The sequence below is a fragment of the Planococcus citri genome, chromosome 3 (genome assembly GCF_950023065.1).
Source record: "Planococcus citri chromosome 3, ihPlaCitr1.1, whole genome shotgun sequence".
Taxonomy (NCBI): domain Eukaryota; kingdom Metazoa; phylum Arthropoda; class Insecta; order Hemiptera; family Pseudococcidae; genus Planococcus; species Planococcus citri.
The window spans coordinates 48131074-48158588 of NC_088679.1; the positions used below are offsets into that span (position 1 = coordinate 48131074).

The window sequence follows — 27515 nt, forward strand, 5'->3', positions numbered from 1 at the left end:
TTAATGGAAGAAATTCTAACAAAATAAAATAAAAATGTAAAAACTTCTTTGAGAATCAAACTTTTTAGAGGAGAACTTTCAGGAATGGATTTCTAAATGATTTTTATAATTGTCAGCTCTTCTCTCTTGGAAGCAAATTTTTCAAAACAATGAATCTCCTCCCTTACATATTTTATATGAACTTGGAAAATGGATACTTACAAAATTATTTTCTGTGGTCAGTGTGGTGCATACCTACTTGAGTACATAATAAATTGAAACCTCTATAGGAAGCTGTGAATCACTTCTACTACGAGCAGCTAATTATTTTCATTTTCCACAAACAGTTAGGTAGGTAATCGAATCATTTCATCATTTTCGGCAATTCGTAAACGCTACTTAAGTGATTTCATCATGCAAGGTAATTTCTCATCTTCGAACAATTCCAATTTCATCATGTAAAGCAATTTACAGCAATTTGGTTTGTGATACAGCTGTTTAAAATTCAACTCCTCGATTCTCTCCTCTCCAAGCATGTTTTAGTTCTCGTTCCAACACATTTTTACCTCTTACTTACGTATGTGAAAAGGAAGCTGCTGAAACAAAATTATTTATAGACACAGACAGGTTATATCTAATTATGAGGATTACATTTTTTTTGTACTGTCGAGTGACAGAACTGACAGAAGTACCTAGTCGCTTCACAGGTTTACAGAAAGGAGTGAAGTCGAGAGAATTTTTTAAAATGAATATGTAGGTACATTTCAAGGCCATTTAAGTTGATCAAAAAAATCTTTTTGAAAAAAAAAATTGAAATTTGTATTTTCAATGATGAAATGTTGGAAATAGCATTAAATTTTTGTTGAAGCACTCCACTTCCAGCCGTAGAGTTCAAACCAAGTGTTCATTTTAATAATTTTCTAAAATTCTAATGAGGCAACCTATTCATACAGCCTCCAGGGTCCAAACATAACCAGACTACATCTACACTTGTCACCTAAAAATTTTCGTTTGCCCACGCTCATCCTTCCCTTTTGGAACTTCCTACCTACATTACCGGTACTGAAAAGTTCAAGAAAATTAGAAATTTAAAAAGAAGAGACCAGCTGAGTGCCAGAATTAAAGGCGAATACGTAGATGCTACTTCAAACCTTGTATGTATTCTCCCCTCTCCTTCGAATTATCAGTATGCCTTTATTGAAAAAAAATGGGAATTTTCTCTCTTTCGTAGTAATAGGAGGAATATATGTACTTAACCTCGCAAGTTTTGCTCTTTTTTTTACATATCTATGTATTAGGAAATGAAATTTTCTGGTCATTTATAGTCACCTTTAATCCTGTAATAATTTTTGTTTAAGATTTATGTTCGATTGTTTTCATTTTTTTTTTCTTGAAATTTCGATGGAATCTAGCAAAAAATTGTAGCAAAATTATACCTCAACAAGACGTAGAAAAAAATCAGACAACATTTCAAACTCCAGGATGAGAGCTCGAAGTTTAAAAAGTTCAAATACTTTTCAAATGGTTCAATGTTCAATCTTTTTTTTTTAGTTGAATAAAAAACTGAAAACAAATTGCAAAACGTTGGTAGCCTTATGAAAAATTTTCAAAATTTTCAAACTTCGAGTTCTCGCCGGGGATAGGGAGATTTGACATTGATCTAAACATTTTAAATCATTTTTACGTCTCGTTGATATAATTCGACCATAATTTTTTATTATGCTTCATCAAATTTAAAAAAAAACACCCTGATGGACACGCATGGACACTCATAGATCAGTCTCAAATCAAATTTTAGCTGTTCAAAAAGAAAATTGAGGGTCTGACAGTTTTCGATTTTCCAAAATATTCCAAAAATTGTATAAATTGATGAAGAAATCGAGTAACTGGTAGCTAGATGAAATTTCAAATGATATCCAAGTTTCTCAAAAAAAAAAAACTTTTAAATTCCAAAATGTGCAATTGGGCTGCTACAATCTATATAGGAATCTTTTTAGTATTCGATTTTTCATCCATTTTTACAATTTTCAGGATGTATTTTGAAGAATTAAACCTCCCACCACCATCAGATAAGACTCAGTTTTTATTTGGAATGTTTTACGACGAGTTGACGAAGGAACTTTTTGTGTTGGAATTTCATCAGTCTCAATAATTTTGATGATGTTGAAGAATCCAGTATCAACGGGTACAATATAATATGTAGTTCTAATTGCAGACATAAGTATTTGTAGCTAAGTAAAATCCGTTATCTGGCCCGGATGATCTGAAAAAGTTTTAATCGAGAAATTTAATATGTGTGGAGGTTTGTTATCGTGGCGTAAAATCACACCAAAATATTCTTTTAATAAAACCACACCTTGTACGAACACATACCTAGTTGCCTATGGAAGTACACTAAGCGTTTAAAATTTATGAATAGAGCAACATCAAAGCCTAGCACCTACCTAGTTACGTATTACTAGTGCACGATACTGTGAATTCGTTTTGTAGGATATTTCAACAGTATCAACTTACAACTAAAGACAACATAATATTTACATAGGTATATACATTCAAAGTATGCATAAAAAGAAATTATTATCAAAACTGGATCAATTGCATAATAAAAACGGTACAGTATTTATATTCAATAAGGTGATTTCCTATTGGTAGAATCATATCTTAAGAAATTATTAAATGAATTTGAGTCAGGAACTGGAAAGGAATAGATGTACCATACAAGTATCCTAGGTAGGTAATGTATCAATTAGTTAAGCTGTCGCCAAAATTTTCCGTTGATTTTTGGTCCAGTATCTCATGTCTATGTGTCTACCGTTTAATGGGACGATGTGATGGTGTGATTAGGTTGTTTTGTTTGTATGTATCTGAAATAGTTTCTCTTTGCGAACCCAATTTCATAGTGCAATCAGAGATAGAAAAAGCATTTGATTTTACTCTAAAATACAAGAATTATGCACTAACTGTTGAAAAACAACACGTTTCTCACAGTCAGTATTTATTCTCAGCGATGGGTACTTCCATTCACTGCTCCGACTTACTTAATTAATATTCGTACCACGACCACGACTTTTCATTAATTAATATCTCACCTCGCCAGGAGTACACAGAACGCGTGAGGATATAATGTATGTAGTGATTCAAGTATACCGTCAGATTTTACTTGGAAGTGCGATTTGTGATAAAATGCGTCATTATGTAAAAATTTATCGATACTTCGGATTCGTATTACAGCACATGAACGAAAACTCGATGCTTAGTGAGTATGGGTATTAGGTACATACACTTCGATAAGTTACCAAGAGGATGTTCAAGTCATTTTGGTTGTTTATGGCAATTTTTTTCATAAAATGAAATTCGAATGACTGCTAGAGGATTGGTTTTCATATTTTCAATGGAATTAATATCGGATTTATTGACGCATGTATGTAAATTTTTTCGATCACCTCGTTAGCGATGGAAATTAGCTCGTTTTAACCATAGAATTAAATACTATCCGGATTAATGAAAAGAACATTATTTGTGCGAATACTGTTGCTTATTTGTTGATGAAAAGATCTTTGAATTTCGTTTTTAGTTTTCAAATTTTCAATATGTTTCTACATTTTTTAAGGAATTCTTGAGGGAGAATCGAATAGTTGTCTGGATTTTTTGGATGGGGAAGGAGGAAGGTTAAACAAAAATTTAAAATACCATCGTTTACAAAAAAAAATATTGCATATTTATTTTATACGCAGGTACCTACTTTCATTTTCATCGACCTTAGACAGTATATTTTTGAACGAATAAAAAAAAATGAGTAAAAAATTTCAATAATTGTCGAGAAATAAATTTTTAAAATTAATTCAGGTACTTGGGTGTAGGTGAATATTTAAATCATTAACACTAACACAAGAATCCGAGTTAAAGGATATGTTTAATAAATTGCATACGTGACCGCCTCATAAATACTCCAACATTTGACTCGTTTCAGGCGATAGAATATGCAACTTATTAAACGTGTCTTTTGCAACGCCCCGCATCGCGCCTTTTACCAGCAAGCTCAACAACATTGATAGGTGATAGAATAGGTAATCATTTCCTCTGGCAGAAATACGTGCGAAATGAAAAATTAATCATCATCATTGGCGAGTTTCTTGTTTATATCAAAATAACGACACACGCGATTCATTAAGACCATTAATATTTTATGGTACGTATAATATTGCTATTGGTTGATTACTTCTGTAAATCAAGAAAGCTACCGCTATCTGTAAAACAATTAGCAATTATAAAATGTATAGATTTTTATCACCTAAAGGTGTAAACCAGGTTCGCAACCTCTTGTTATTAGAAATCAAACCTACAGCATGCTATTGTAATACATTGAATTAATAGAACTTAGCAGATTTGCATGATTTGAATTGGCAACTTGAGGCGGTATCGTTTTAGTTCGATTAAACGATTCAACTACTTGCTTATTAAAATTGTTTTGCCTCCTTTCCGACCACCAAAAGAAACATACCGATTTCGTACTTTTTAATACATGATCTGTAGGTGTACGACGTATTTTTTGCAATATGGTACCATGTCAAATAGTTGAATTGCTGAAACGGTATAGACGCGTGGAGATGTATCGCACACAATTTATGTATTATAATTCTCAAGTAGAATAAGATTTGTCTAAATTCCATTGAAATTGAGGTTGGGTTTTTATTTATTATCTTGCTAATCTATATTTCACCAAATGAAATGCCAATATAATTATTTCATTTACAAAATTTATTATTCTGCTGTGCAAAACGTGACATGCCTGAAACAATTGTGATCTCACGTGTTGCATGAAATTTGCATGTTATTAAAACTGACATTTTAAAACAAATTTCCATCAATTTTTTAACGCCTTGAAATGTCGATTAGGTATTTCGATACAATTCATACGAATATCCTGTGTCGAATTTAAAAGTTGAAATACAACATTAATGTGAATATAAGTGCATTATTGCATTCATTAAGACAACTATTTCCTATTCCTTCTGTGAAGTAACAACTTGAATAATGCTATGGCGGCATGTAGGTACTCGTAACCTCAACCCACGTAAAATTCAACCAAAAGCTGATGTCAGCCAGTGGATGGTGCATCGTTATAATTCACCCTGATGTATTCTGTATGTAAAGATAAATACGTTTTATGTGACTGATTGGGAGAAGGCCTCCCTCCGACATTTTTTTACAAGTAATAAGTAGGTACCATTTCAACTTCAAATTCGATATCGAGATAATATGAGTTTACTTTACTTACTTGGGTGGTGCTGGCGACATGAACCTTAAAGTTTTTTTTGCTGTATTTTCAAAGGTTTTTTTTTGTTCTTCTTGGTGCGATGCATTTCTTTTTATTATCAACAAGACTCGATGATCTATTGATATGAGGAAAAAAAATCGTCTGTATGTGTGAGGGACTGAGTGTACTGTGTTAAGTTGTTGAATGATTTTCATGTTGTAAAGCAGTAAAAAGTAATAACCTTGCTTCTAATTCCTGTAAGCTCTTGTAATGTGAAATTCACGCTACAAATACTTAATATGTAGGTATTATGGCTATTGTTATTTAAACCGTATCTACCCTTAGCAATAGGTGTCCTTTTTTCCCTTTTTGATATCGACTCATTGTTGAAAAAAAAACCAATTGTGTAGAGAACAGTGTAAAAGTATTGAATACTGAGTCAATCAAATAAGAGAAATTTTTTGAGTGTGGCGCCTAGTCACTTAGCAATTGCATTATCCTTACATTTTATTAGGTGAAAGGCGTCTCTACACTGTTAACTTACAAAAATTTATGTGCGTACCTAACCTACCAACGTAGTTATAAGGTACCTATCTAAAAGAGGGTATTGAAACTTCGTGAATGCCATTGATGGTCTCATGCTGAAGAAATCCTCCAAACTAAGCGATTTGTAAGTTTTCAACCGCTCAGTAGAACCTTAAAAGTGATTTTGAATTTTGATGACAAATGACCTTGGTCAACCCCGAATCTCAAATTATGTATCTACTATATTTTGGAACTAAGCCATTTTTTCCAAAACAAGTTGATTAGGGATTAGACCGAAGAAACAGCAGATTTTTTCGAAAATTTTCCCTCTTTGAGCACCCATGGGGCACATCCGGACCCAACAAAATTGCTGAGACACTTTCAACTCAAAATGAAGGTCTTTACCGAATTTGGTCAAAATCATCTGACTTTTTTCACGATCAATCCTAACCTACTTATCTATCTATTCGATCTCGTTTTTTTAACCCAGTAAACAATAGACATGTGTTGCGTTTATCAATTCTCATTTTCCTGGAAAGCCATCCTAATCGACAAAAAATTTTTTGAACCTGAAAAATAGAAATAGAAAAAATATTCAATTCCAAAATTTTTTTTTTGAAAATATTTGAAAATTTAAAATGTGGGTTAATTTTCTGTCAGAAATTCAAGATTTGATCAAATTCAGACATGAAGCTCAAATAATTTCTTCTATATCCTATTTTCGACCTCCCCTATCAACTTAGTATGTAGTTGCGGTTTTGAACCTGTTCTGAAGTCTTCAGCAAATTTTAGATTTCCCCATTTTCAGAAAAAAAATCCATAAAATGGGTCCTAAAATAAAATTTAACGCATACGAAGTTGGATTAACCGTCCTTGCAACCTGTTTGATCGATTAAACTTGCGGGTATAATTCTAAACATTGTTTTTTAATTTAAAATTTCCTCTGTTGATTAGGTAGGTATTTTAGTCAATTAAAAAATGAAAACTGAAATTTGGTTTTCACATTGTTTTTCACTTCTCGAATTAACAGGTGCTATATAGACTCGAATTGTTAGAGAATAAATATTGAAGGGAAATAATTGCAATTTTAATCCGCACGAACAACAATTAACTTTCACTAATCTTGTATGTATCTACGAATCCCATTATTTATGTATTGCAATCGATTCAATGAACTTTTTTAATCCATCAGCATTAGTGAATAATAAAACCACACTCTGTAAGTACTCAAAGCTTTAGAAAAATGACCCTGAAAAACAGCTAACGTTTCTTCATTTGCCAAGTTGGAAAGCAATAATCATTTATAAAAGAACGAGAAATCCGTAAAATGTCAGTAAGATTGTAAATACGAGTTCACACAACGGTAATGGTGTCGCATTGGCGTATAAACATTATGTGACCTTCATTTATGTGAACCAATTTTGGAAAATTTTCAACTATGAGATCAGTCAATGAACCCGGATAACAATGTAGCAGAACCTAGCCTACGTCTGGATGATTGCATTCTAATACGAATTTTGGCAGTCGAAATATATTTTATGTTACGTCAACGTCGATAAAATATTTCGCAGTGTGACTGTGACATATCTAGTTCTCTGGTTTTTACCTATTCAAACTATACTTTCGCATAAACGAAACGTAAAAAAAATATACCTACCTACGGTGAAAATTTATGGTACATATATTTTTAAAGGTGGTAAAATACGAGGTTCTCGTAAGTATAGTAGCTGCGAGCGACCAACTGCAAAAAATTATAATAGCTAATTTTCTTGTTTATAACAGACCGCACACATCGAGTGCTATATTGATGAAGTTAATTTTTGAAATTACCTACTCGTACACATCAGCTGTTTTTTTCTTTTGTATTCGTTTCGTATACGAGATTGATTCATAATGTGATTTTCAATGCTCATTAAGCCTTTTAACGATGGATCGAGATTGCAAGAATTACGTGCGAGTGTACGTTTGTTCGAATAAAGGTTTGAGTTGTAAAAATGTTCATGAAGGTTCCATTTTACGTGTAAGAATGAGTCGAACATTTTAATAAAATTGAATGACATTTTTTGATACAAAAACGTTTTTAGACCGAGAGTTGACCCTAAAAAAATCTAAAAAATTGAACAATTTCTAAACGAAAGATTTTTTTCTTAAAATGTGAACATTTTTTCAGTTATTTGAAATGAATTAAATTTTTTAATAATGTAATTGTTATGCTTACCTACTTGTTATTTTATTGTTAAATATTTTTCTGACATTTCAACAAAAATTTATGAAGTTTCCTTTTCTAGCGGACTTTGTCCGCTATTACGCTTATGTCTTATATCGGTTCCTTTCTGATTCGATTGATTGATTGATTGTTTTCAGACACGATAACTCACGTTAGAATTGAGCAGTTGAACTGAAAATTTTGACCATTGATTCTGAACGTCGATCTTCAGAGCTGTATATTTTTTGGGAATAATTGGTCCGTAGAGACCGAGCTATTGGAGTCCAAAATGTCCAAAAATGGATTTTCTTCCTTTGCACCAATTCTTGGAAATTGTATACCTAATTATAATATTCAATCGTTCAATATTTTGAATGTACCTATTATAACGATAAAATTTATGACTTTATAACATTTTCTTCAAATGTCAAAGAATCAGTTATGGGGCTTCAAACTGTTCAAAAATAAATATCTTCTTTCGCCCCAATCCCTTACTTAAGTAAATCAAATTTTTCATATAAAAGTTTTTGCTTGATAAATTCATAATATTTTAGTTAGGCGTTCAACTTTTGGATTCTTTATGCACATTTTGTTGAAATGCCAGAAGCAAAAAGGAATTTTCAAAATTCCACATTTTGTTATAGTATGAAAATTGAAAAATTTACCTGTTACTTAAGCAGTGTTATTTGATTGTAATTTTTTTTTCAATTTGTTTTAGCAAAATTTTATGATTTTTTTTTGAAATGTCTGCTGCTTTTTGTCCGTTTGTCAACTGTAAATAAAAGCTATGATGCTGCAACTTTTTTTTCAATTCTGATTTTAATTTTTGATTTACGTAACTGTTTCTTCAATTTTTATTTTATTCTTGATTTTTCAAATATCTCTTTGACATTTCAACAAAAAGTCATATTTTTTATTTTATCGTTAATTAAGGTTTTGATTGTTATTTTGTACTCATGTTACCTATTTTTAAGTGTTTGTGATAAAAGTTACCAAAGATGTTTGTAAATTAAAATTTAATTTAAAAAATAGGTAGATATGTACCTACATATGTTACTTTTTCAATAAGGCATTTGTTGAAATATTGAATAAACTATAAAAAATAGTCATGATTTGTGATTTTAGTACTTAATTTATGAATTCGTAGAAAAAAAGAAGAAAATGGAGTAATAAAAATCAGTATATTGTAAACCGAGGCAATAAAGGTGTCCAGGGGGCAAATTTTTTTACCTACGAAAAACAGGCAGGAGTCAAGCGGTTGAATAACAGCAAGATGCTTAGATTTCTGTACAATCATTTATGAATAGGTATACTTCTATTGGAAAAAGCTGTTTGAAATTAGAAAAACTTTGGGCCAAAAATTGGATTTTTTGAAACTACAAGTAGGTATGCATGAAATTGAACACAATATGGTGGAAGTTTTGATTTTATAATAGCCTGAAGTAATTCCAAAAAATTTGTACTTTTCTCGATGGAGCGACTTGAAAAAGAAATGTTTGCCTTCCGACCTTACTCATTTTTTTCTCATTGTTTTCAAATTCTCTCCGAACAAAACCGATAGGTAATTGAATAAATTAAATCATGCTCATACATAATATAAAAATTTTCGCTGTGGTTTTTGCCATTAAAATTGCATTTTTACTTGAATTTTCGTAACAAACGTAATAAAATAGTTCAATTTTGATCTTTTTTTTTTAAATTCAGTAGGTATCTGCTAAAGCCTCAGACACGACACGACACGACACGAAAAAAAGAACATGGTATCAAGAATTATAATAAAGTTTTCCCTTGAATTTAAAAAAAAAAAATGTTACCTTGTTACTAAGTGACATCAATTTTTGTAGTACACGTACTAAGCATAAGTTACACATAGATTTTTTGTTAATGTGTTTTCGCTGGAATTGAAAAATTATATATAATTCCTATGATGAACATAGGTAATTGCTTGTTCTTGAATCATTTTTCCATTTTCTTTTTTAATTCTATGATTTGTGTAACCTTATGCAAGTAGGTAGTAGGTAATATACTTATTTTTCAGGATAAGAGCTCCAGCCTGCATTGAATTTTTTTTCACTAATGGTCTCTCTTCTGAATAATCTCACAATTTTTTTTATGGATGTAAATTATAATGTATACCTATTTGAAGAATGAAAAAATTTTTGGTGGTTAAACGATTGCATAAATTTATTGCACGATATTGTAATACTCACGGTAGCTCAATTACAGAGAAAAATGGCAATAAAATTCTAGTATTCCACGTACAAATATATATTTACGACGTAAATAAGATAGTTAGTAAATTGCCGTGGTACAGGGTGATTGTAAAGTAGGTATTCAAAGCAAAAAGCGGTTAGGTAATTTCATTTTAGCAAGAAGCAGGCACCGTAAGCTGCATGAGAGGTTGCATACATGCAGCACGTTGAGGAACCGTAGACTGTAGATGCATTAGAAAATACTAGACACAACGCCTTTATGGTTTTTGCAAAAAAAAAGTTTGTATTGGTGTTTTGTAAACACAGTGCCACCAACTTGAAAATAAGAAATTTTGGCAAATTTTAAATTAATAAAAAAATTTCAGGAGCCGGTGAAAGTTGATAAAATAAGCATATCAACTTTTTGCCCAACTAAAAATTTGAAGGAGCTATGGCATAGCAGTTGGAATTTTTCGAATAAATCAATTCAAGAATTTTTGTCGAGTACTTTTTAACCGCAATTACTTTTTAGTCACCCGGTAGTTGTATGCAAAGAAATGATACCTATTACCCACTTACGAAGATTATAACGCGAGAGCAGAATGGAATGGATACTTTTGGAGAAAATCAAGGTTATGATACTCGTATAATTGCCTAATTGATCATAGTCTTCCCGCTGAAAAAAAAAAATAAAAACAAATGCAATAGGTACCTACATAACATGCTACCGGTGGAATTTCATCAGTGGATTAAATTTCAAAATTTGCTAATCATATGTACAATTACAAAATTCAAAAATGAATATGAATGAAACAGAGTTTTTTTTTCGTTTTGGAATGTACCTAGGTATCCATGTATTATTGTTTTGGTGTGGATATTAAGTACCTATAGGTATACTGTTGCCAATTTAGTAGGTAACCCAGTCGCATTACGGGTTTTCCGAATTTTTATATTAATAAATTTTCTAGTTCCCAGAATTTCAAAGTTTTAGAATATTGTCTAGGTATGTAGGTCTGGTAGGTACTTAAATCGTTTTATAGACATTTCATTCTCAGTATGCAACCCGAAAGCAATTGCATTTTTGAAAAATTAATCCTCATTATAGTCTTCCATTCAATTGTGGGTAAATATGATTACTGAATTAGGCGGAAGGTGCAAGCGTTAAATTCAAAATAGATTCAGCCATGACATCACTGGTTATCCTCTTTATATAAAATAAGTTATGGCTTTTTACTACGTAATTTTTTAAAATAAAGCGATCTTTGGTGCCGGGATTCGAGTTTAAAAAAAATTTTACGCGACAAATCGGTAATAAAATTATTACTCGTGATTTCTCCAGTGATAGATTCCCTACACATATAAGTAATTAGATACAGCTGGCGGCTCTGTCCCAACTTTATTGAATAAAAAATCGCTCATTAAAATTCTTCGGTAGCTTTGAATTTGAATAAGTAGGTACCTACGTATGAAACGATCGACATTATTTAATACTAAAAAAAAAAAGTATCCGAATGTCTAACATAACATCTTTATTAGATGAACGAACATGTTGCGCTGGCGCGAAATTGTTTCGCATTGAGTGATTCATGATATGATAGAATCGTGTAATAAATGATTTCATCGGCTATGTGACAAAACGGTTCTGGCAGGTCAAAATAACTTACCTAAGGTTTGATGCAAAAATGTCGAAGTGTTGCTACTGAATTTCTCATTGCAAATACTTTCCAAGTTGATGGAATTTTTCCCTGCGTCATACAAGGTGTTCAAAAAAGTTCGTAAAACATTTTTTTTTTTCGAAAAATTTAATTGAAATTGATTCAGTTATTGTGTACAAGCACTAGGTAACTACAAAATTACAAATAATTTTTTCTACAAGCAGAGGCTGAGAGGCCATACTTATTTAGAACTGGTTTTAATCTCAAATATTTACTGCTCAAATGAACCCATTTAGTCTAGGTGTATTTCTATAGGACTCTACAAGCGAACGCAAAAAATTTCAGCAAGATTGGTTTGCGCTTATACATATGTACCTTACCTACCCTATGGCATGGCAGTAGACAGAAAAAAGAAGAAAAAACAAACGACGTTTTTTTGGTATAAAACTTTACGCGTTATTTACCGAAGTAAGTAAGTACATATCATATAGGCTACCTATTCATTAATGTGTAAGAATTCAGTATTATTAATTAATTCATCGATACCCATTAATGAATGAACGAATGAATGAATGGATAGATGAATGAATAAAATGAATGAACGAACGAATGAATGAATGAAAAGAGAATAAATAAATGATGTAGTGTACCCAATTACCTACCTGCCAGAAGTACCCACTTGTTCCATTTATATGCAACATGAAATCCAATTGTTTTGCTATCAAGTTGTTAAGATCAAAAGATACCTGTAGGTAACTTCGACAGCAATGTAACATCACAGAACTCGTATTTTGCATTTGCCTGCTGTAAATCTCAGTAAATAAGCTATAGGTAGGTATTTTTTTATCGATGGTTATCTCGTTTGATTTATTTGCCGCTAAAAGAGCATTATTGAGTTACCTGTCGATTTTCTGAATGCCAAAATATACATACAGTATATCCAAACAGACGGATAATTTGTAGGTACATAGATACTACCATAAGTAATATGTAGAAGCGTGTCCGTACTTTTTTCTGCATTAAAAAATTATTAATTATATAAATTTTAAATTTATTGTGGCATTATTTTGTGTGTCTTGAGGAGATGAAAGTTGTGTTTTGATTGCTTTTAATCTCACCGCGTTTGCTATTGATTCTGGCAGGGTTCCTACAATGACTGACCTACACCTCTATCAAATTTAATCTTGTTTAGATATATTATACTTACCCTTGTACTTCATAAGTTCAGTTTGGTATTTTTTTTTTTTTTGGAAGGATTTCTTGCATTCTGTTACATATACACAAAATGAGTTTCTTTATGAACAGATGTAGGTCATTTCGAGTACCTACCACTTAATTAATTACGGATATTCGCTTATATGTGTATTATACATATTATTCACTACATCTCGCGATTATAGGTGTGATTTGGTCCCTGAGTAAATCAATTTAAGAAACTAATAAATAGCCTATACCTATACGTAATTTGTACGTGATGAATATTGAATGTTACTTCTTCTCTCCATTCTCCAAAGTATGTGCATTACTGCATATGTGTTTGGTGTTTTCAGCAAATAAAATACGCATACCTACCTACATATTTGGCACATTTTGAGCTCATTTTAAGCTCTTGAAAATCTGTATTTTGTTTATTCCAAGTTGAAATGGATTTAAAGAAGGCAAATAAAAAAATCAAAAAAAATTAAGAAAATCAGTCGAAAAATTATCATTGATGCTCTTTCAGAAAAAAATGACATACGATTTTCAAAAAAAAAAAAAAGTGTACCTACTTAAATCACAAATCACTACCTAATTGATAATACTCATCGTATGCTTTAGGATATTTTTCAGGATTTATTCTTCAGAATAATAAATTGGAAATTCCACGAAAGAAATAATAATACTGTCGTAAACTGTTAACAAAATATTGTTCGTACATTGTGCTTGTTTTCAATAATCATAAATAAAATTGGTATGGTCAGCCCCCCCCCCAAACGATTCAGTTCACAATGATTTTAGAGCAAAATGAAATAGCCTGGCGCATTCGATTTAGTGTACCTAGGTAAGGTACCTATACGTACTAAATTGTCGCAAACGAATTCATAACATTGCAGAAACCAGTTTCATACCAGACAAAAAACATAGAAAATATTTATTTCAAGTAGGTATAAGTCTTTCATTCAAAATGTTTATGCCTAAGATCGTTAATATTAACGAGGGCACTGGTATAGTGTTGCGAGAAATGATATCGCACAGTCGCACTCCTCATTTTCTCGTCTATTGACTTTACTCACTCGTGCACTCTGAGAAAGAATGCAGTGAATAATGTGAAATGCTTTCCTCGTAGCAATGTCCAACACTTGAAATGATGCTTACTTGCAATTTTATACTTGATATGGTTACGAAGTATAATTATTATGTACTTCGAATTAAAACCATGTCGTTTGAAAATAAAAAATATACAAAGTGCTGCAGCGAGTTGGATATAAATTACTTGTTTCTTTTTTTTTTTTTAATTACAAAGGGTATAGTAAAGCTGGAGTTTAATTTAAAGAAAACTGTCATCAGAATGGAGTAGTGAAATTTTAAAATTTAGTCCACTGGTGTATTTTTGGATGGTCTTTCGATTTTTTTTTCAGTTTTGATCAAATTTACGCCAGTTTAGATACTTTGTGATTAGTAAGTAGATTAAGTAGGTACTAGGTAGGTATCAGGTTCAAAATTTAAATCGTGTATTAAGAATTATTACGTATGTACTCTGTACTCATTTATAACGTTAAAAGATCTGTACAGTCAATCAGCTAAACTGATCAAATATAAGATATATATAATGAATAATTTATTTGTTACCTATTCGATTACAAATTATCGCAAAATCACGATTTTTTTCAAAAATTACTTGTCAAGGGCGCAGACTTCAAGGGGAAGATAGTTCAAAATTCAAATTCAAGGTCTGGCACTATCATTAGGCGAAATGTTCTTAAGAGTACGCACCTAGTGAAAAAGTGTTTATATCTCCTTGTGTTTTTAATAAATTTTACTCCAAGTTTATAGTACACATACTCTCACCTATCCACTGTATTCCCTCCTACTTTTAGAATTTTTGAAAAGAAAGTTACAGAATACCGAACAAATTGAATTTTTCTGAAAAATATCAAATGCGCACTCTTAATTAACACGTGTCCCTAAAAGTACACGAAAATATTTACTACCTATTTTTAATCGTTCTCAAAGTGCGCAATCGCATACTCAGCAAAAAAAAATCAAAAATTCGCCCACGAATTTAGAGCAATATTCGATACAGTAAGTAGATAGTGCTTATTACCATGAAGTGCATTTTCATTTGGTTTTGAAAAAAAAATCTGAGCGTAATTTCGAAAAATATTCATTACATACTTTCGATGCCAAGCATGATCGATGGAGTTGTGCAAAAAACTTCAAAGTGAAATATTTTTTTTTTGTATGACATATCCGACTATTGAGAAAACATCACTGCGCACTCGCACGCTTCCCCTGTGATCTTATTTCAATGTACATATGTACTCGAATAAAAAATTACAAAACGATTATATTGTTACAAATTTGTATTGTATTTCGAGTATCAAATTTAGTAAATACCTATCTACTGTACGGTAATGAAAATATCATTCTTGGAAGGTAATTAATCGTTTTATGCGCTAATACATTTTCAATGTGGCTGAAAATTGGCGCATGTGTAAACATGCCTTGTAAAATCTTGAGCACGTTTTAATATGTACTCTCTAAATTTAAAGCAGTCAAATTTCACTGCTTAGCAGTCACGACATTTTGCCTTTTTAAAGCAGTAGTTTTTTTTACTGCAAAACAGTGAAAAATTACTGAATTGGTCAGTCAAAATGATTTTTTACTGACCAATTCAGTAATTTTTCACTGTTTTGCAGTAAAAAAAACTACTGCTTTAAAAAGGCAAAATGTCGTGACTGCTAAGCAGTGAAATTGACTGTTTCAAATTTAGAGAGTACTTACTTAGTTATTAAGAGTATGTTACAAATTATGACAGCATAATAATAAATTGTGCTTGTCGTAGGTGGCTGGTAATAATGTTGAAATTTATTAATGTATGTATATTGTATAATGTATAGACCATATTCAGTAACTGTTTCAAAAATAGAAAACGATTATCTAAATTAGAAGATTGAATCATTTTTCAAATGACGATTGAGTTAAGTAGGTACATATTACATTTTGTTTTCTGTGGTCTATTTTACGTCAAATGGAAAATTGATCTGGTTGAAGAAATCCTCGACGAAGAAAATTCAGGAAATGAAAGAATAGGTACATACTTTTTCACACGTGTTGTACGAATAATGAAATCACTTGGGTAGGTGGTACTGAAAACATAATATTGGAAGGTGTCTACATATTGGTGAAATATTCCAAATTTTTTCAATGTGTTTCACTCTTAAAATTATAGCACGAAAAATGGAATTTCTCATCAATTCGTTGACAAATGTGGAGGAGGGGTATTTTTTTCACATGTTCGTCTACACATTGGTAAAATATCTCAAAAGTGCAAAAATTTTCATTTTTTTTTTTAGGTTTTTGATGGTATTTTTGCAATAAGTGTAGAACTTTTAATTTTTTTTTCTTGAAGATGAAAAAAAGTGCCAGTCCGATTTTTCGATATGTTATTTTACATAAAAGGACTAAAACTGAGAATTTTTTCAGAATTTTTACTCGCCGAGATTATGGTTACCATTTACAATCTAAGTTTTTAAATCGTTTTTTTATGTTTTTAAAAGTGGCAACACTGATTTTGACATCATTTGTCGATTACCCTCTCAAAGTACTACAATTTGAAAAAAAAGTTCATGCAACTGAAATTTTCCATTTTCAACTATTTTGGAGAAGTTTTAAGCCCTACAGCTCGAATCCACCTAAAAAAATCGAAAAAATGTCCGGTTTGCGTCATTCGTCATCGTTTGATGACCTCTACACATGATCTGATTTTGAAAAAAATGTGACCCATACGTACATATATGATTTCAGGAGTGCGAGTATACCAACTTGAAAGCTTGTTGGGCATGAACATGCATCAAATTTCATAATAATCAAATATCCAGTGCATTAAAAGCCGGTTTCTAATTCTAGATAGGTACGAGTATATATCAATTACCAATTTGATGTAGGTACCTATATAACCTACGACCTACTCAAATTTCAAATTTTTAAGAAAAGACGTCTAAAAAAAATTATTCCGCGAGTCATTTGCCAGTAGATAATTAATTACCTACCTACATTAAGATGAAAAAGTGATTTGAACATTGCATAATAAGTATATGATTGAGCAATTAAAAACTAAATTGAAAAAAAAAATTGGTTATTAAGTAAGTATCAAAAAATTTGGTGAATAGGCAAGGTAGATTTTGTAATCAGAGCAACAAATGAATTTTTGTAGCAAATATAATTTATTCCAAGGCGATTTCAAGTACGAATTTAGAATTTTATCCATAACACTCATCTAGTTTCGAGCACCTCAGGTAAAATAGCGAACTATCACCTAATTTCATTTCGGCATCTTAATTATCAAAAACAATCAGGTGTTCAGGTGCAAGGCGCCGAATTCAAATTTACGATTGATAGTAATTTAAACTGCTAGGTAGATGTTAAATACTTAATTAAATCATTTTCGTAACATGTTATTAAAAACTTCCCTAGAAGGTATAATCAACCACAGTACGGTTCATTTTAAAAAAATATTGTGTACCTCCACCTATAGGTGTTTAAAAAGAGATAGAGAGAAAACACCAATAAAACAAAATTAGATTAAAAATTACGTGTATCGAATAAAATACTTGTGCGAGTTTATTTACCTAATTACGCTTAAAATACCTACAACAGAAGTTGTTCTATCGGTACTCGGCGCCCTTAGTCCCCTACCCACCTACCGTTTACGATGTATTTAGCTGTGAATCGCAAAGCGTTCGATTGCACTATGCATTCGTCATTAGATCTTATAATTTAGAAACGAACTCATCAACGTTTTTGAATCAACAGATGTCGAGTTTTCCGCTGTCGCTCTCCATGCAGTTTTATTTTATGCCTCAGCACTCATAGTCTAAAGGTGTAAAGTATTTGATACAAATAGGAAAAAAATAACGATAAATTAAGTCATCTTGAAAATCAGAATCTGATAAATTTTGGAGGTAATATCTAATTAATAGGTATAGGTATTTACCGCCGTTAACAGATTTTTAATTCTACAAATTTCTTGATAGATATACATAAATATCCGTAATTCGGACGCGAAATATCGTACCACTCTCATGTAACCTCTCTTCAACTTGTAAACAATTTCTTTCTGCTGATGGGAAGGTTCCAGCTGACTGAAATCAAGGTTCTGTACAACCAAGTTTCTATACTGTATTTTGTTACTTTGCTGTAATATCTACTTTGTTACTTTGCTGTAATATCTACTATTTCCTTTGCAGCATTATTAATTCAGAAAATAGGATAGGCAAGGCAGGATAGAACTACTGAACTAAGTACCTATTATATTATTTCAAAGAATAGGTACCTATCTGTGTATTTTTTTGTACTTAAGTATGTAACTTATCGGTCAGTACCTACGCGAACTGAATAGATACCTATTTTGGTTGTAACCTCACCGTTTAAGAAAGGCTTCTGATGAACATGTTGCCTATTCAGAAAAACCAGGGGTACAATATGATAGGTATTTGACCACCATACTTAATGGTTCAGTAACCAAAGGTATAAAACTGTGATTGCTATAGAAGAACACGGTTTCCGAATTTCGGCATTTAGACTTTCTGTTTTTGATTTCCAACTCTAATGTCCACGAAAGACTATACCTCTCTAAAATACCTAAACAAATTCTGAACAATTTTATCAGTTCATTATTCAAGTTTTAAATACGGTATTCTAGACAAAACCTGACAGATTTAATTTTATTATAATCCTGTAGATATGTGAGTACTGGTACTAGATTAAATCACTTGACTTTTCGATCTGCAATTAAGTATTCCTTATATTTATTTTGATAAAATCGTGCTTCCTCTGGTTTCCCATTCATAAATTTAATAAAGATGTAACAACATTGAGAGGGGAAGAATTTCAATCAAGGTCTTTCGCATCATTTGTTGCACATGGAGATAACCACAGTAGGTAAACTGTATAATATGTACTAGGTGTATAATTGATATATCGAAATGAAAATATAAACGATCATTTATTATTTATTGTGCACAATCGTATTAAAAATGTCCCTCTAGGCTGAACTACATACATACCTACCTACCATTGCTTGTGTGCTAAGACTGCTAAGTAGCGTAACACTGGAACATGTTTAGGAAGCATTAATCATAACACCGCGCGATTAGGAAGCAATTTGTCTCTGCACAGTTTTTCATTTTAATTACGTGCCCTGTATTCATTTAATCAGAGATGGTTATTGCGAGATATTACGAAAAACAACTAGGTATCCTCTACGTACAAAAATTTCAGTAAGTGTAGATAGATGTTTAGTATATCTAATCGTTAACAAGATAACTTAGTTACCTCGTGCAATCGTTGATTACCTATCAATATATTTCTCTTTCTAGTTCCTTGATAGTTTTTCATAAATAATTTCAACAAGCTATGGGTTAAAATGCTGTTTTTGGGTAGGCCTACCTAACCAATTAATTGCATCACGTTTACATAGGTAAGGTATCTTACTGATTCGAATGAGCTTTGCATCACTTTTGATGCATACTATACAGGCTTATTAGATTCCGTTCGTTGATCTTTATTTCCGATACCTACATCAATGAAGTTTTTATTGAAGATTGAATTTATTTTAGCGAGTATTTATGCCTATCTAATGACATTTAGAAGCATAATATCTATGTCTCTATGAATGAACAAATCACAAGAATGCATTTTCTCGAATGTATCGTAAAGTCTCTCTAAATTGCCATAATAAACAAGGCAACGAATTCATTCATAAAAGCAAAAGATCTGGTTAATCCATTGAGTAAATTTTATTGCAAAAGTATGACAATTCTGTTGCAAAGAACATCATCTAAGCGATAAGTACCTATTTTACATTGATCGATTATAAAACCGTAAACCACGGCGGTGTTTATCCAATGTACCTATACCAGTTTATAAATTTCGCATTTTAACTGTTTTATTCTGCGTGTCTCACTTATGCTGAATAACTGAATATTTCATGACGATGTACATAAACATATATAGTATATCTACATATTAGTGTTATAAAGTGTCTTATTTCAACATACTTATAGATAATACCTATAATAAATGCATTTTGTAGATAAATAAATAGGCAGGCTATATGTGTACAGATCATTTTCAACGCATAACGCAGGATGCAGATATTCACCGTAGGTACATAGTAATTATTGTGACGCGAATATTTACGTAACTTAAGCGTAATGCTTTCTTCTTCTTGTTGGATTTTTTTAATGAAGTTCACACATCATAATATTTACATTGAAACGATTTTTAGGCCTATCAACTATAGGTACCAAATAGATTATACCTAGTTATGAATTGAATCTGGATGACTCGAGAATAGCCTTCCAGTTTCCCTACCCTGTTTATTCGAAAAATGAAAAAATTGTTAGTCCTCATTCGAATTTATCCATAGGTAAGGTAGTTTAATTTTTAAAACAGAAACTTTCTGTTCGCGGTGTTTTGTTGAACCCTTTTGTAAAATTGAAATTCTTGTTAAACTTAGAAGTCAACAATTATTGTTGTTTTAAGCTTAGACGATGAAAAACGAGTTGTGACATTACATAAAAATACACGTGAAAAATTTCTTTAGTTTAAATTCCCGCAATCAAGGCTAGAAAACTGAAACTGAAAATTATGAAAATTTTTTAATTTTTATTCTCTTTTTTCGACTTTTTTGGATATTTTTTTTTGCTAGTTTTTTTTCTTCAAATTTAAACCGTAACTTCCCTTTCTTCAACAATACTCAAATACAAAATAAGTAGAGGTGGTCAAAACTAAAATCACTCTTTTTCACTTTTTCTCAAGATAAAAAAAAATTAAAAATTTCAACTAAAATTGAAATTTTCAGAAAGGTAAAAAACTAGAACCAAGCATTATCAAAACTAAAATCTGAAAAAATTGCAAACTGTGACTTTTATTTTTCAGTTTTTCCTTTTTCCAGCAATTATTCCAATCTCAAAATTTAATACATTTTCAAAAATTCAAAACATGAGTAGAAAATTCCAATTTAAAGTATGTATGTACTTTGTAAGGTGTAGTGGGGTAAGTTGGTGTATTCAACCTGACGCTTATTGTTAGAGGTTTTCACTTCCTCTGCATATGCTGTAGGTTTATATGAGGGTATTTAAGATTCGTGATCTACTGGCTCGAAAACCTACATGCAGACATATCACTTGACATAAATGAGTACCTTAGAGTCAAACCCAGAATTCTCCACTTTTCACTATTTTGAGAAAAACGCAAAAAACTGATGGAAGGCGGGTATCAGTACTGGCAGGTTTTTGATCTCGCCTATACATAGTGCTTCGGGTAACATTCGAACAAAAAAAAATTTTTTTTCAAGTCTTTCCATAGCAGTAATTCATGATACCATTTTGGAGAATTCTGGTTTTGACTCCAAGTCTGTAAAAACTGTCGAAAATACACAAAAATGTATGATAAAATGAGGGATGATTCTAGATTTAAGTCTGTTGAAAGTATCTCAAGGTTGTTTACATTCGACTGGAATGAAAAAAAAAATTTTTTTGAAGTATTTTTTTCAAAGTTTGACTCGAACCCTGTACTTTGGACCACCTAACCATCATGGTATTGGATAGGGTAAAATGTAGAATGGCAATTGATGCGTACCTACTAACTGTACCCAAAACGACCATAATCTCATTTTTGAAAATTTTGGACATTTTTCGGAGTTTGACTCCAACTTGGTACTTTGGACCCCCCCCCCCCTGACAGCGTCATTGTGTCAGATAGGTAAAAACGGAAAATGGCAATATATTCGTACCTACTAACTGTACCCAAAACAATCATAATCTCATTTTTGAAAAATTTGGAGAATTCTGGGTTTGACTCTAAGGTACTCAAATGATCAAATGTCATATTTTTAACCTCGCCACCCTCTACCCTAATCAAAAGAATGTCAGATCTGTAATAACCTATGCGCTGAAAAATTTACCTATCAGCGTTTACTGTTTAGACATACCTATCGCACAAGATTATGGTCAAATTTTATATGTTTATCTATCTCTCAGCCCTCTACTTCCACTTCAATAAAAAAAATTAGCAAAGTATCTGAACTCTTTTCAGAAATGGTTGAATTTTGACAGAATTAACTCCAATTTCAAGAGCCTGCACGAGCCTACATAAAGGTGGTTAAGGTACAGCCATCTGTGATGTTATGTTACATACCTGTTGATTATAATTTTCTAGAGACAGAGAGTAGTTAGATGACTTCATACGTATTATGGTGTCCTTGCACTGTGATCTCTACTTTTTTGACTGTCTGCTTGTCCACTCATTAGTACATACTTGTGACCCAGTAATCCCTCAAAGTGGAACCCTCCAATCAAGGAGATAGGTATTTAGGTGCATGAAATTCATCACTGGAATTATAGGTGCCCTTATCTTATGTAGGTACATGCGCACTACGCAATCTAGACCATTTCTATCTTATTTTGAATACCTAGGTAGTTAGCTAGGTTTCCAATCAACTTCTCTAATTTTTATGCCAGTTCAACGATTTCTGAATTACCTATAAGTCATAGAAGCCTGCTTATTCAAAATGATTTCTCGCACTAGATAGATGCATATACATAGATACTATAGGTACCAATATTACTACACTGACCTTTTCAAAACACTGAAAAATGAATACGCTGTTCGAATTATACTTGTAAAAGTGGTCAATGATGCTTGGATCACTGAAAATCCTTTCAAGTTGATGGGATAGCTGACTTGATTATGAAATAAGAATAATAATTGCCAGTTCTCTTTGCTTTGTTCGTACCATCGGGATTCGTAGAACACAGTATTTCTTAGTTTAATATTCTGAAAAATATGGCGCAAATTATCAAAAAGGTCATACAGAAATTTAAGTTAAAATAGGCATATTCTTTGCTTACCAACTTTGCAAATTGTTCTCCTATGAAACATCGAGTGAAAAAATTCATAATTACAACCAAAATCACTACGAAGGAATTCATGACAAGTTGAAGATTTGGAGCCTGTAAAATTATTGAATGAAATAACAAAAATTAATCGAAAGGAAAATGTTCTATCTATTTCGCTATAAAATAAGTGTTTCGCAGCAGCTGTGTTAATTATTGCTCTTTAAGTATTTAAACTCATTTTCAGATGAAATCGTTATTTGTAAACAAATAGGTACTAACTAGATAGGTAGTGATTAAAGTTCTTACATAAATCATATAAAACAGTCCTAAGCTCAACGTCACTGAACAATATGTCAATTCAACTGAAAAAATCGTTCGGAATACAGCGTGAAATAATTTATAATTCCTAAACAGAAAATAAAAATGCAACGATGAACTTGAGTACCTATTTAAAAAATTTTGATGATAGGTTTTACATTGTGATGTAAATTTATTAAGAAGTACTAACGTTATTATTATCTGATGATGTCTAGTGCAATTGATGATATTTTCTTTGAAAAATGCGTTGAATTTATTATTGAACTTGGACTCTTGTAAATTCTGAACATTCTTACGCAAAGTATCATCTTGAATTTGAAATAGAACCTCTGTTCTATTGCATTCTTTCAACGTCATTACCTTCGTTCTTTGGTCAAGTGACTGTACAGCAGCACATAGTCGTTCAACTTGTTTAGCAAATTCAATAGCAGTCGCAATCAGAAATATACAAACAATGTAGAAAAACCAAAGACCGCAGATAACCGTTACATGTTGTAGAATCAACGAAGAGATTTGATGCGTCGCTCCACCGCCTTTCCACGGAGTCCAGTTGGGGTAGATGAAAATTTTTATTTGTTTATACAAGCACCATTGTAGCACAGCCATGGTAAGTAATACACTGTAGGCGAATAAGATCACCAGCAAAACCAAATAATAAACATTCGCGTTATTTTTTTCGTTCAAAATCCACGAATAATTCACTGGAATACGATCTTCGTCCGGGTATGTGAACATGCCGCAGTCCATGTTGAACAACATTTGACGAAGTTTTTGCCTATGGTAGAATATTGCGGAAACCCCGACCATCATGATATTTGAGCCTCCGATGAAAATTATTGGAGATGCAGCTTCGAAAAAATTTTCTCGATGGGTGAACGAGTACATAATTAATGTAAAATTCGTGTATATGAATAACAACATACAACAAACGTATCGCCAAATTTTTGAATCCAATTTTTCGGTTGTAATGTTAAGGCCAATTCCGTCCAAAACAAAGATCAACGAGCGAATCACTTTTCGCTTCATGGCTCGCGAAAAAAAGTCTTTATAAGCTAAAATGTTAAACAACGTTCTATAAACCTCATGCAGAATAGCAATAATTTAGCATACCTGTACGAAAATATTTCATTTTTCAAAAAAAAGCACGTGAAATTTCTACCAGAATAAATGACAAAAGTTCTTCGAATAATGAAATTAATTAATAGGTATACACAAGCAACATTAGTAGGTATCTCATCCTGCATTTTTTTTTAAATAACAGTTTTCACTTTCAAATTTTCTAATAATACTCAGAATTGAGAGAAATTACATGTGCGGTTTTTTATCAAAAAAATTAATGAATTTATACCATACTTGGGCGGATATTTGGTTAGCGTTATTATATTGCGTGTCATTGAAATAAACTTTCCGTAATTTTTTTCTTTTCATTAGTCAATCACAAATTATTTTTTCTGGTGGCTATTAAAAAGTAGCCACATGCTAAGAAAAAAAGCCACAGAATGTCTCCTAAATGATACAAAAGACTGATTGCGGTCATTTTACCCATTTTTCCTGCGACAAGCAGTTTAGTTTTTCTTTTGTCCTTCGGGTAATCTGTAATTTGTGTGAAAATAAATTTTTGGTGAACATATAACCAGGTATAGGTAGATAGGTATACTTTAATTACAAATTAATGATCATTTTTGGGCTGGAAATTTCGTGGGGAAAACTGAAATAAATTTGACCTCAGCACGTGCTCAATATCAATTTTTCAAACATTTTATGGAATTGAATGGGCCCCAAAGCATATAAAGGAACTGGATACCAGCTAAAAAAAAAAATGTTCCTCTCTAATCTGAACAAGCATTGGATTTACTTTTTTTTAAGAGCATGCTCCAAAAGTACCTAATTCGTATTTGAACTATTTATAGTTTTTTTTTCAAATTTTGAGAATTTAAAAATTACCGTCCTGAAAAAAAATTATAGAGCCTGAATAATTTCAAATATTCGTTATTATTGTCACCTTTCACTTAGTAGGGATTGTAAACACCTTCATTTTTATTGAACGGACTTTTTAAAAAAGATTTTAGGTGCATCAGAAAGTAATTAACTTATGATGAAATAACGGTGAAAAGGTTTCCAATGGCTTTTAAGCCGCATGCAATTAGTAGCTTACAATAATTTCCAGGTACCTAAGTATTATTTTTTACCGGCATATCAAGGACTTACAAGAATTTCTCACCAACATAGTTGAATAATTGGTAAAAATGGAAGTACGTGACTAACAATGAAAAAGCCTTCCTGACCAGTCAAAATGACTTCATTGAAAAAAAGTGGCAAGATGATTCCAATGGTTTGGACCGACATTTCAAGATGTCCTAAAAATTGTAAAACTTCATTTATTTTGAAATACCTACTTATTTGAGGGGAAAGGGAAGTAGATTATTCATAGAGTGTATAGCTATCCTATCGTGCATGGAGCATTTTCGAGATTTCAAGATATTTATATGAAGCGATTTCGGCCTAAAAATACCTACATTTTGTCAGTAATATTGAGTAGCACTCAAAATATGATGATAGAAAAAAAAATAACTTGGAATTAAGAAAGAAGATCCCGAGATTTGTGGCTAACCAATCGCACATTCACAGATTTTAGGACATTTTTTTTGAAAAAAAAAAGGATATAAATACACACGTTTTCTTGCTCACGTCAAAAGAGGTCTTGAAAAACACGCAGGCAGTTCGAATATGACTTGGAGACGATTTTTGGAGTTGTATAGCTGCCCAATAACTCATTTTGGGATTCCGAGACATTTTTTTGAAAAATTTGAGTTCTTAAAAAATATCCCATTATCCTCATTTACGCCAAAATTGGCCTCTTAATGTTACCTAAAATTCAAGTGTGACGAGAAATGTGTTTTTCTTAAATAATAAGTAATAACCAATTACTAAATTTTTTTCATCAATTTATGACATTTTTAGTGTTCTGAAAAATTTAAATCATGGCAGGGCTTTCAATTATTTTTTTTCCCAAAGCTGCCTTTTGCATCTTCATGTTCTTGAAAAAATAAAGGGGAAAAAGTAAAATTAGTGACTGAGTCACCAAAAGGTTTCGTTGTTCGTTTTGAAGAAATTAACCATTTTTGTCCCTTGAGATTTCGTTGCTTTTAGCAATGGAGATGACAAATGAGACAAAATTGACTAAAAGTAAACCGTGAAAGTGAAGAAATACATCTCAATCATCTACATACAATGATGTCAAAAAACAATAAACATACCTATTTGATTTTATCGAGGCTAAAATGGGGCTATTTGCCTCCAGATGGCCTACGATTTAAAATAAATTGTGAACTGCATTTCCAGAATAGAAGATGCAATCGCATCATTTTTGAACACAACATGATAAGAAAATCCTTTCTCCAAAAATTGTTTTTTGCGAAACAAAATCGTATGTTCATGATCAAAACTTTCAAAACTGAAAACCTCATTTTTGAAGGAAACTTCTTATTTGTGAAAACTGAATTAAAAAACTTTTTCAGGAGAAACTTTTACAATTGGCTTTTTTTTGAAAACGAAATTATCAATTTTTTGCTGCGAGAGAAATTCTGTTTTGTAAAATGTAAACAACTCATTTTCAATTTCAATTTTTGAAAAAAATAATAATAAACATGGTTTAGAAGATGGAAGGGTAGGGGAAAGTGTGAAAAATTTTCGTAAATTTCAAAAAATCGAAAATAATAGCCAAAAACCTAAGTTACTCTACCTAAGTATCAAATTTTTTCAGTATTTTAAAAGTTGCAATAATGACCAAAAAGTGGTACCACTGCGTTCCAAAATATTTCTTCTGTTTCAGGAATGATATCTTTCGATATTTTGGCTTGAGTAATTTTTCTTCCACAGGCCCACATTCATTCTCGGCGGCAGGCATGCACTACTTCAACTCAAAATGAAGATCTCTATAAAATTTGAATAATATCTTCTGACATTTTACAAATGTGTCTACGTTTACAAGGCATGCTTATAACCCTCAATCCTCATAGAAAAAACTACTTGTTCAACATCAAGTCACTCGTAGTAGGTATTACGTTACTACTCCGTGAAAAAACTAGGTACTTTTATTATTTTTTTGCAAGGAAAAGGGAAAAACAGCAAATAAACAACATTTTCAACTCACCATAACTCATCTATTCTTAACTAGGCGGCCGATTTTCCCATTTTCTATGAAACCAGGAACGCAGTACACGATCTTGATTTGTCTTTTCCATTTCAATTAAACCTACAATCAAAAGATTTTCGAAT

The 27515-nt window shown here is 31.6% G+C and overlaps 2 protein-coding genes across 4 annotated transcripts in view; one reads left to right on the plus strand and one right to left on the minus strand.

Annotated features, from left to right (window-relative positions):
* The window catches only part of LOC135841648 (uncharacterized), a 70618-nt gene that overhangs the window by 34238 nt on the left and 8865 nt on the right, over positions 1 to 27515 (plus strand). The window contains exon 3 of one of the 2 annotated variants that reach the window (XR_010557960.1): positions 8126 to 10103. The exons of the other annotated variant lie outside the window; for it this stretch is intronic. The gene's annotated coding sequence lies outside the window, so the exon portion shown is untranslated. Of the gene's footprint in view, positions 1 to 8125; positions 10104 to 27515 lie in introns of those variants that run through there. 2 annotated transcript variants of the gene reach the window in all.
* Positions 19796 to 26723, minus strand: LOC135840408 (uncharacterized). Of its 2 annotated transcripts, XM_065356934.1 has the most exons (5): positions 23428 to 26723; positions 23226 to 23325; positions 22932 to 23033; positions 22658 to 22857; positions 19796 to 22561 (listed from the first exon to the last, which is right to left on the minus strand). In XM_065356934.1, the coding sequence occupies exons 1-5, from the start codon at positions 24261 to 24263 to the stop codon at positions 22558 to 22560; spliced, it is 1242 nt and encodes a 413-aa protein (XP_065213006.1). In that variant the 5' UTR covers positions 24264 to 26723; the 3' UTR covers positions 19796 to 22557. The 2 variants fall into 2 exon arrangements, with proteins under 2 accessions (XP_065213006.1, XP_065213005.1); XM_065356933.1 differs by having other exon boundaries at positions 19796 to 22857.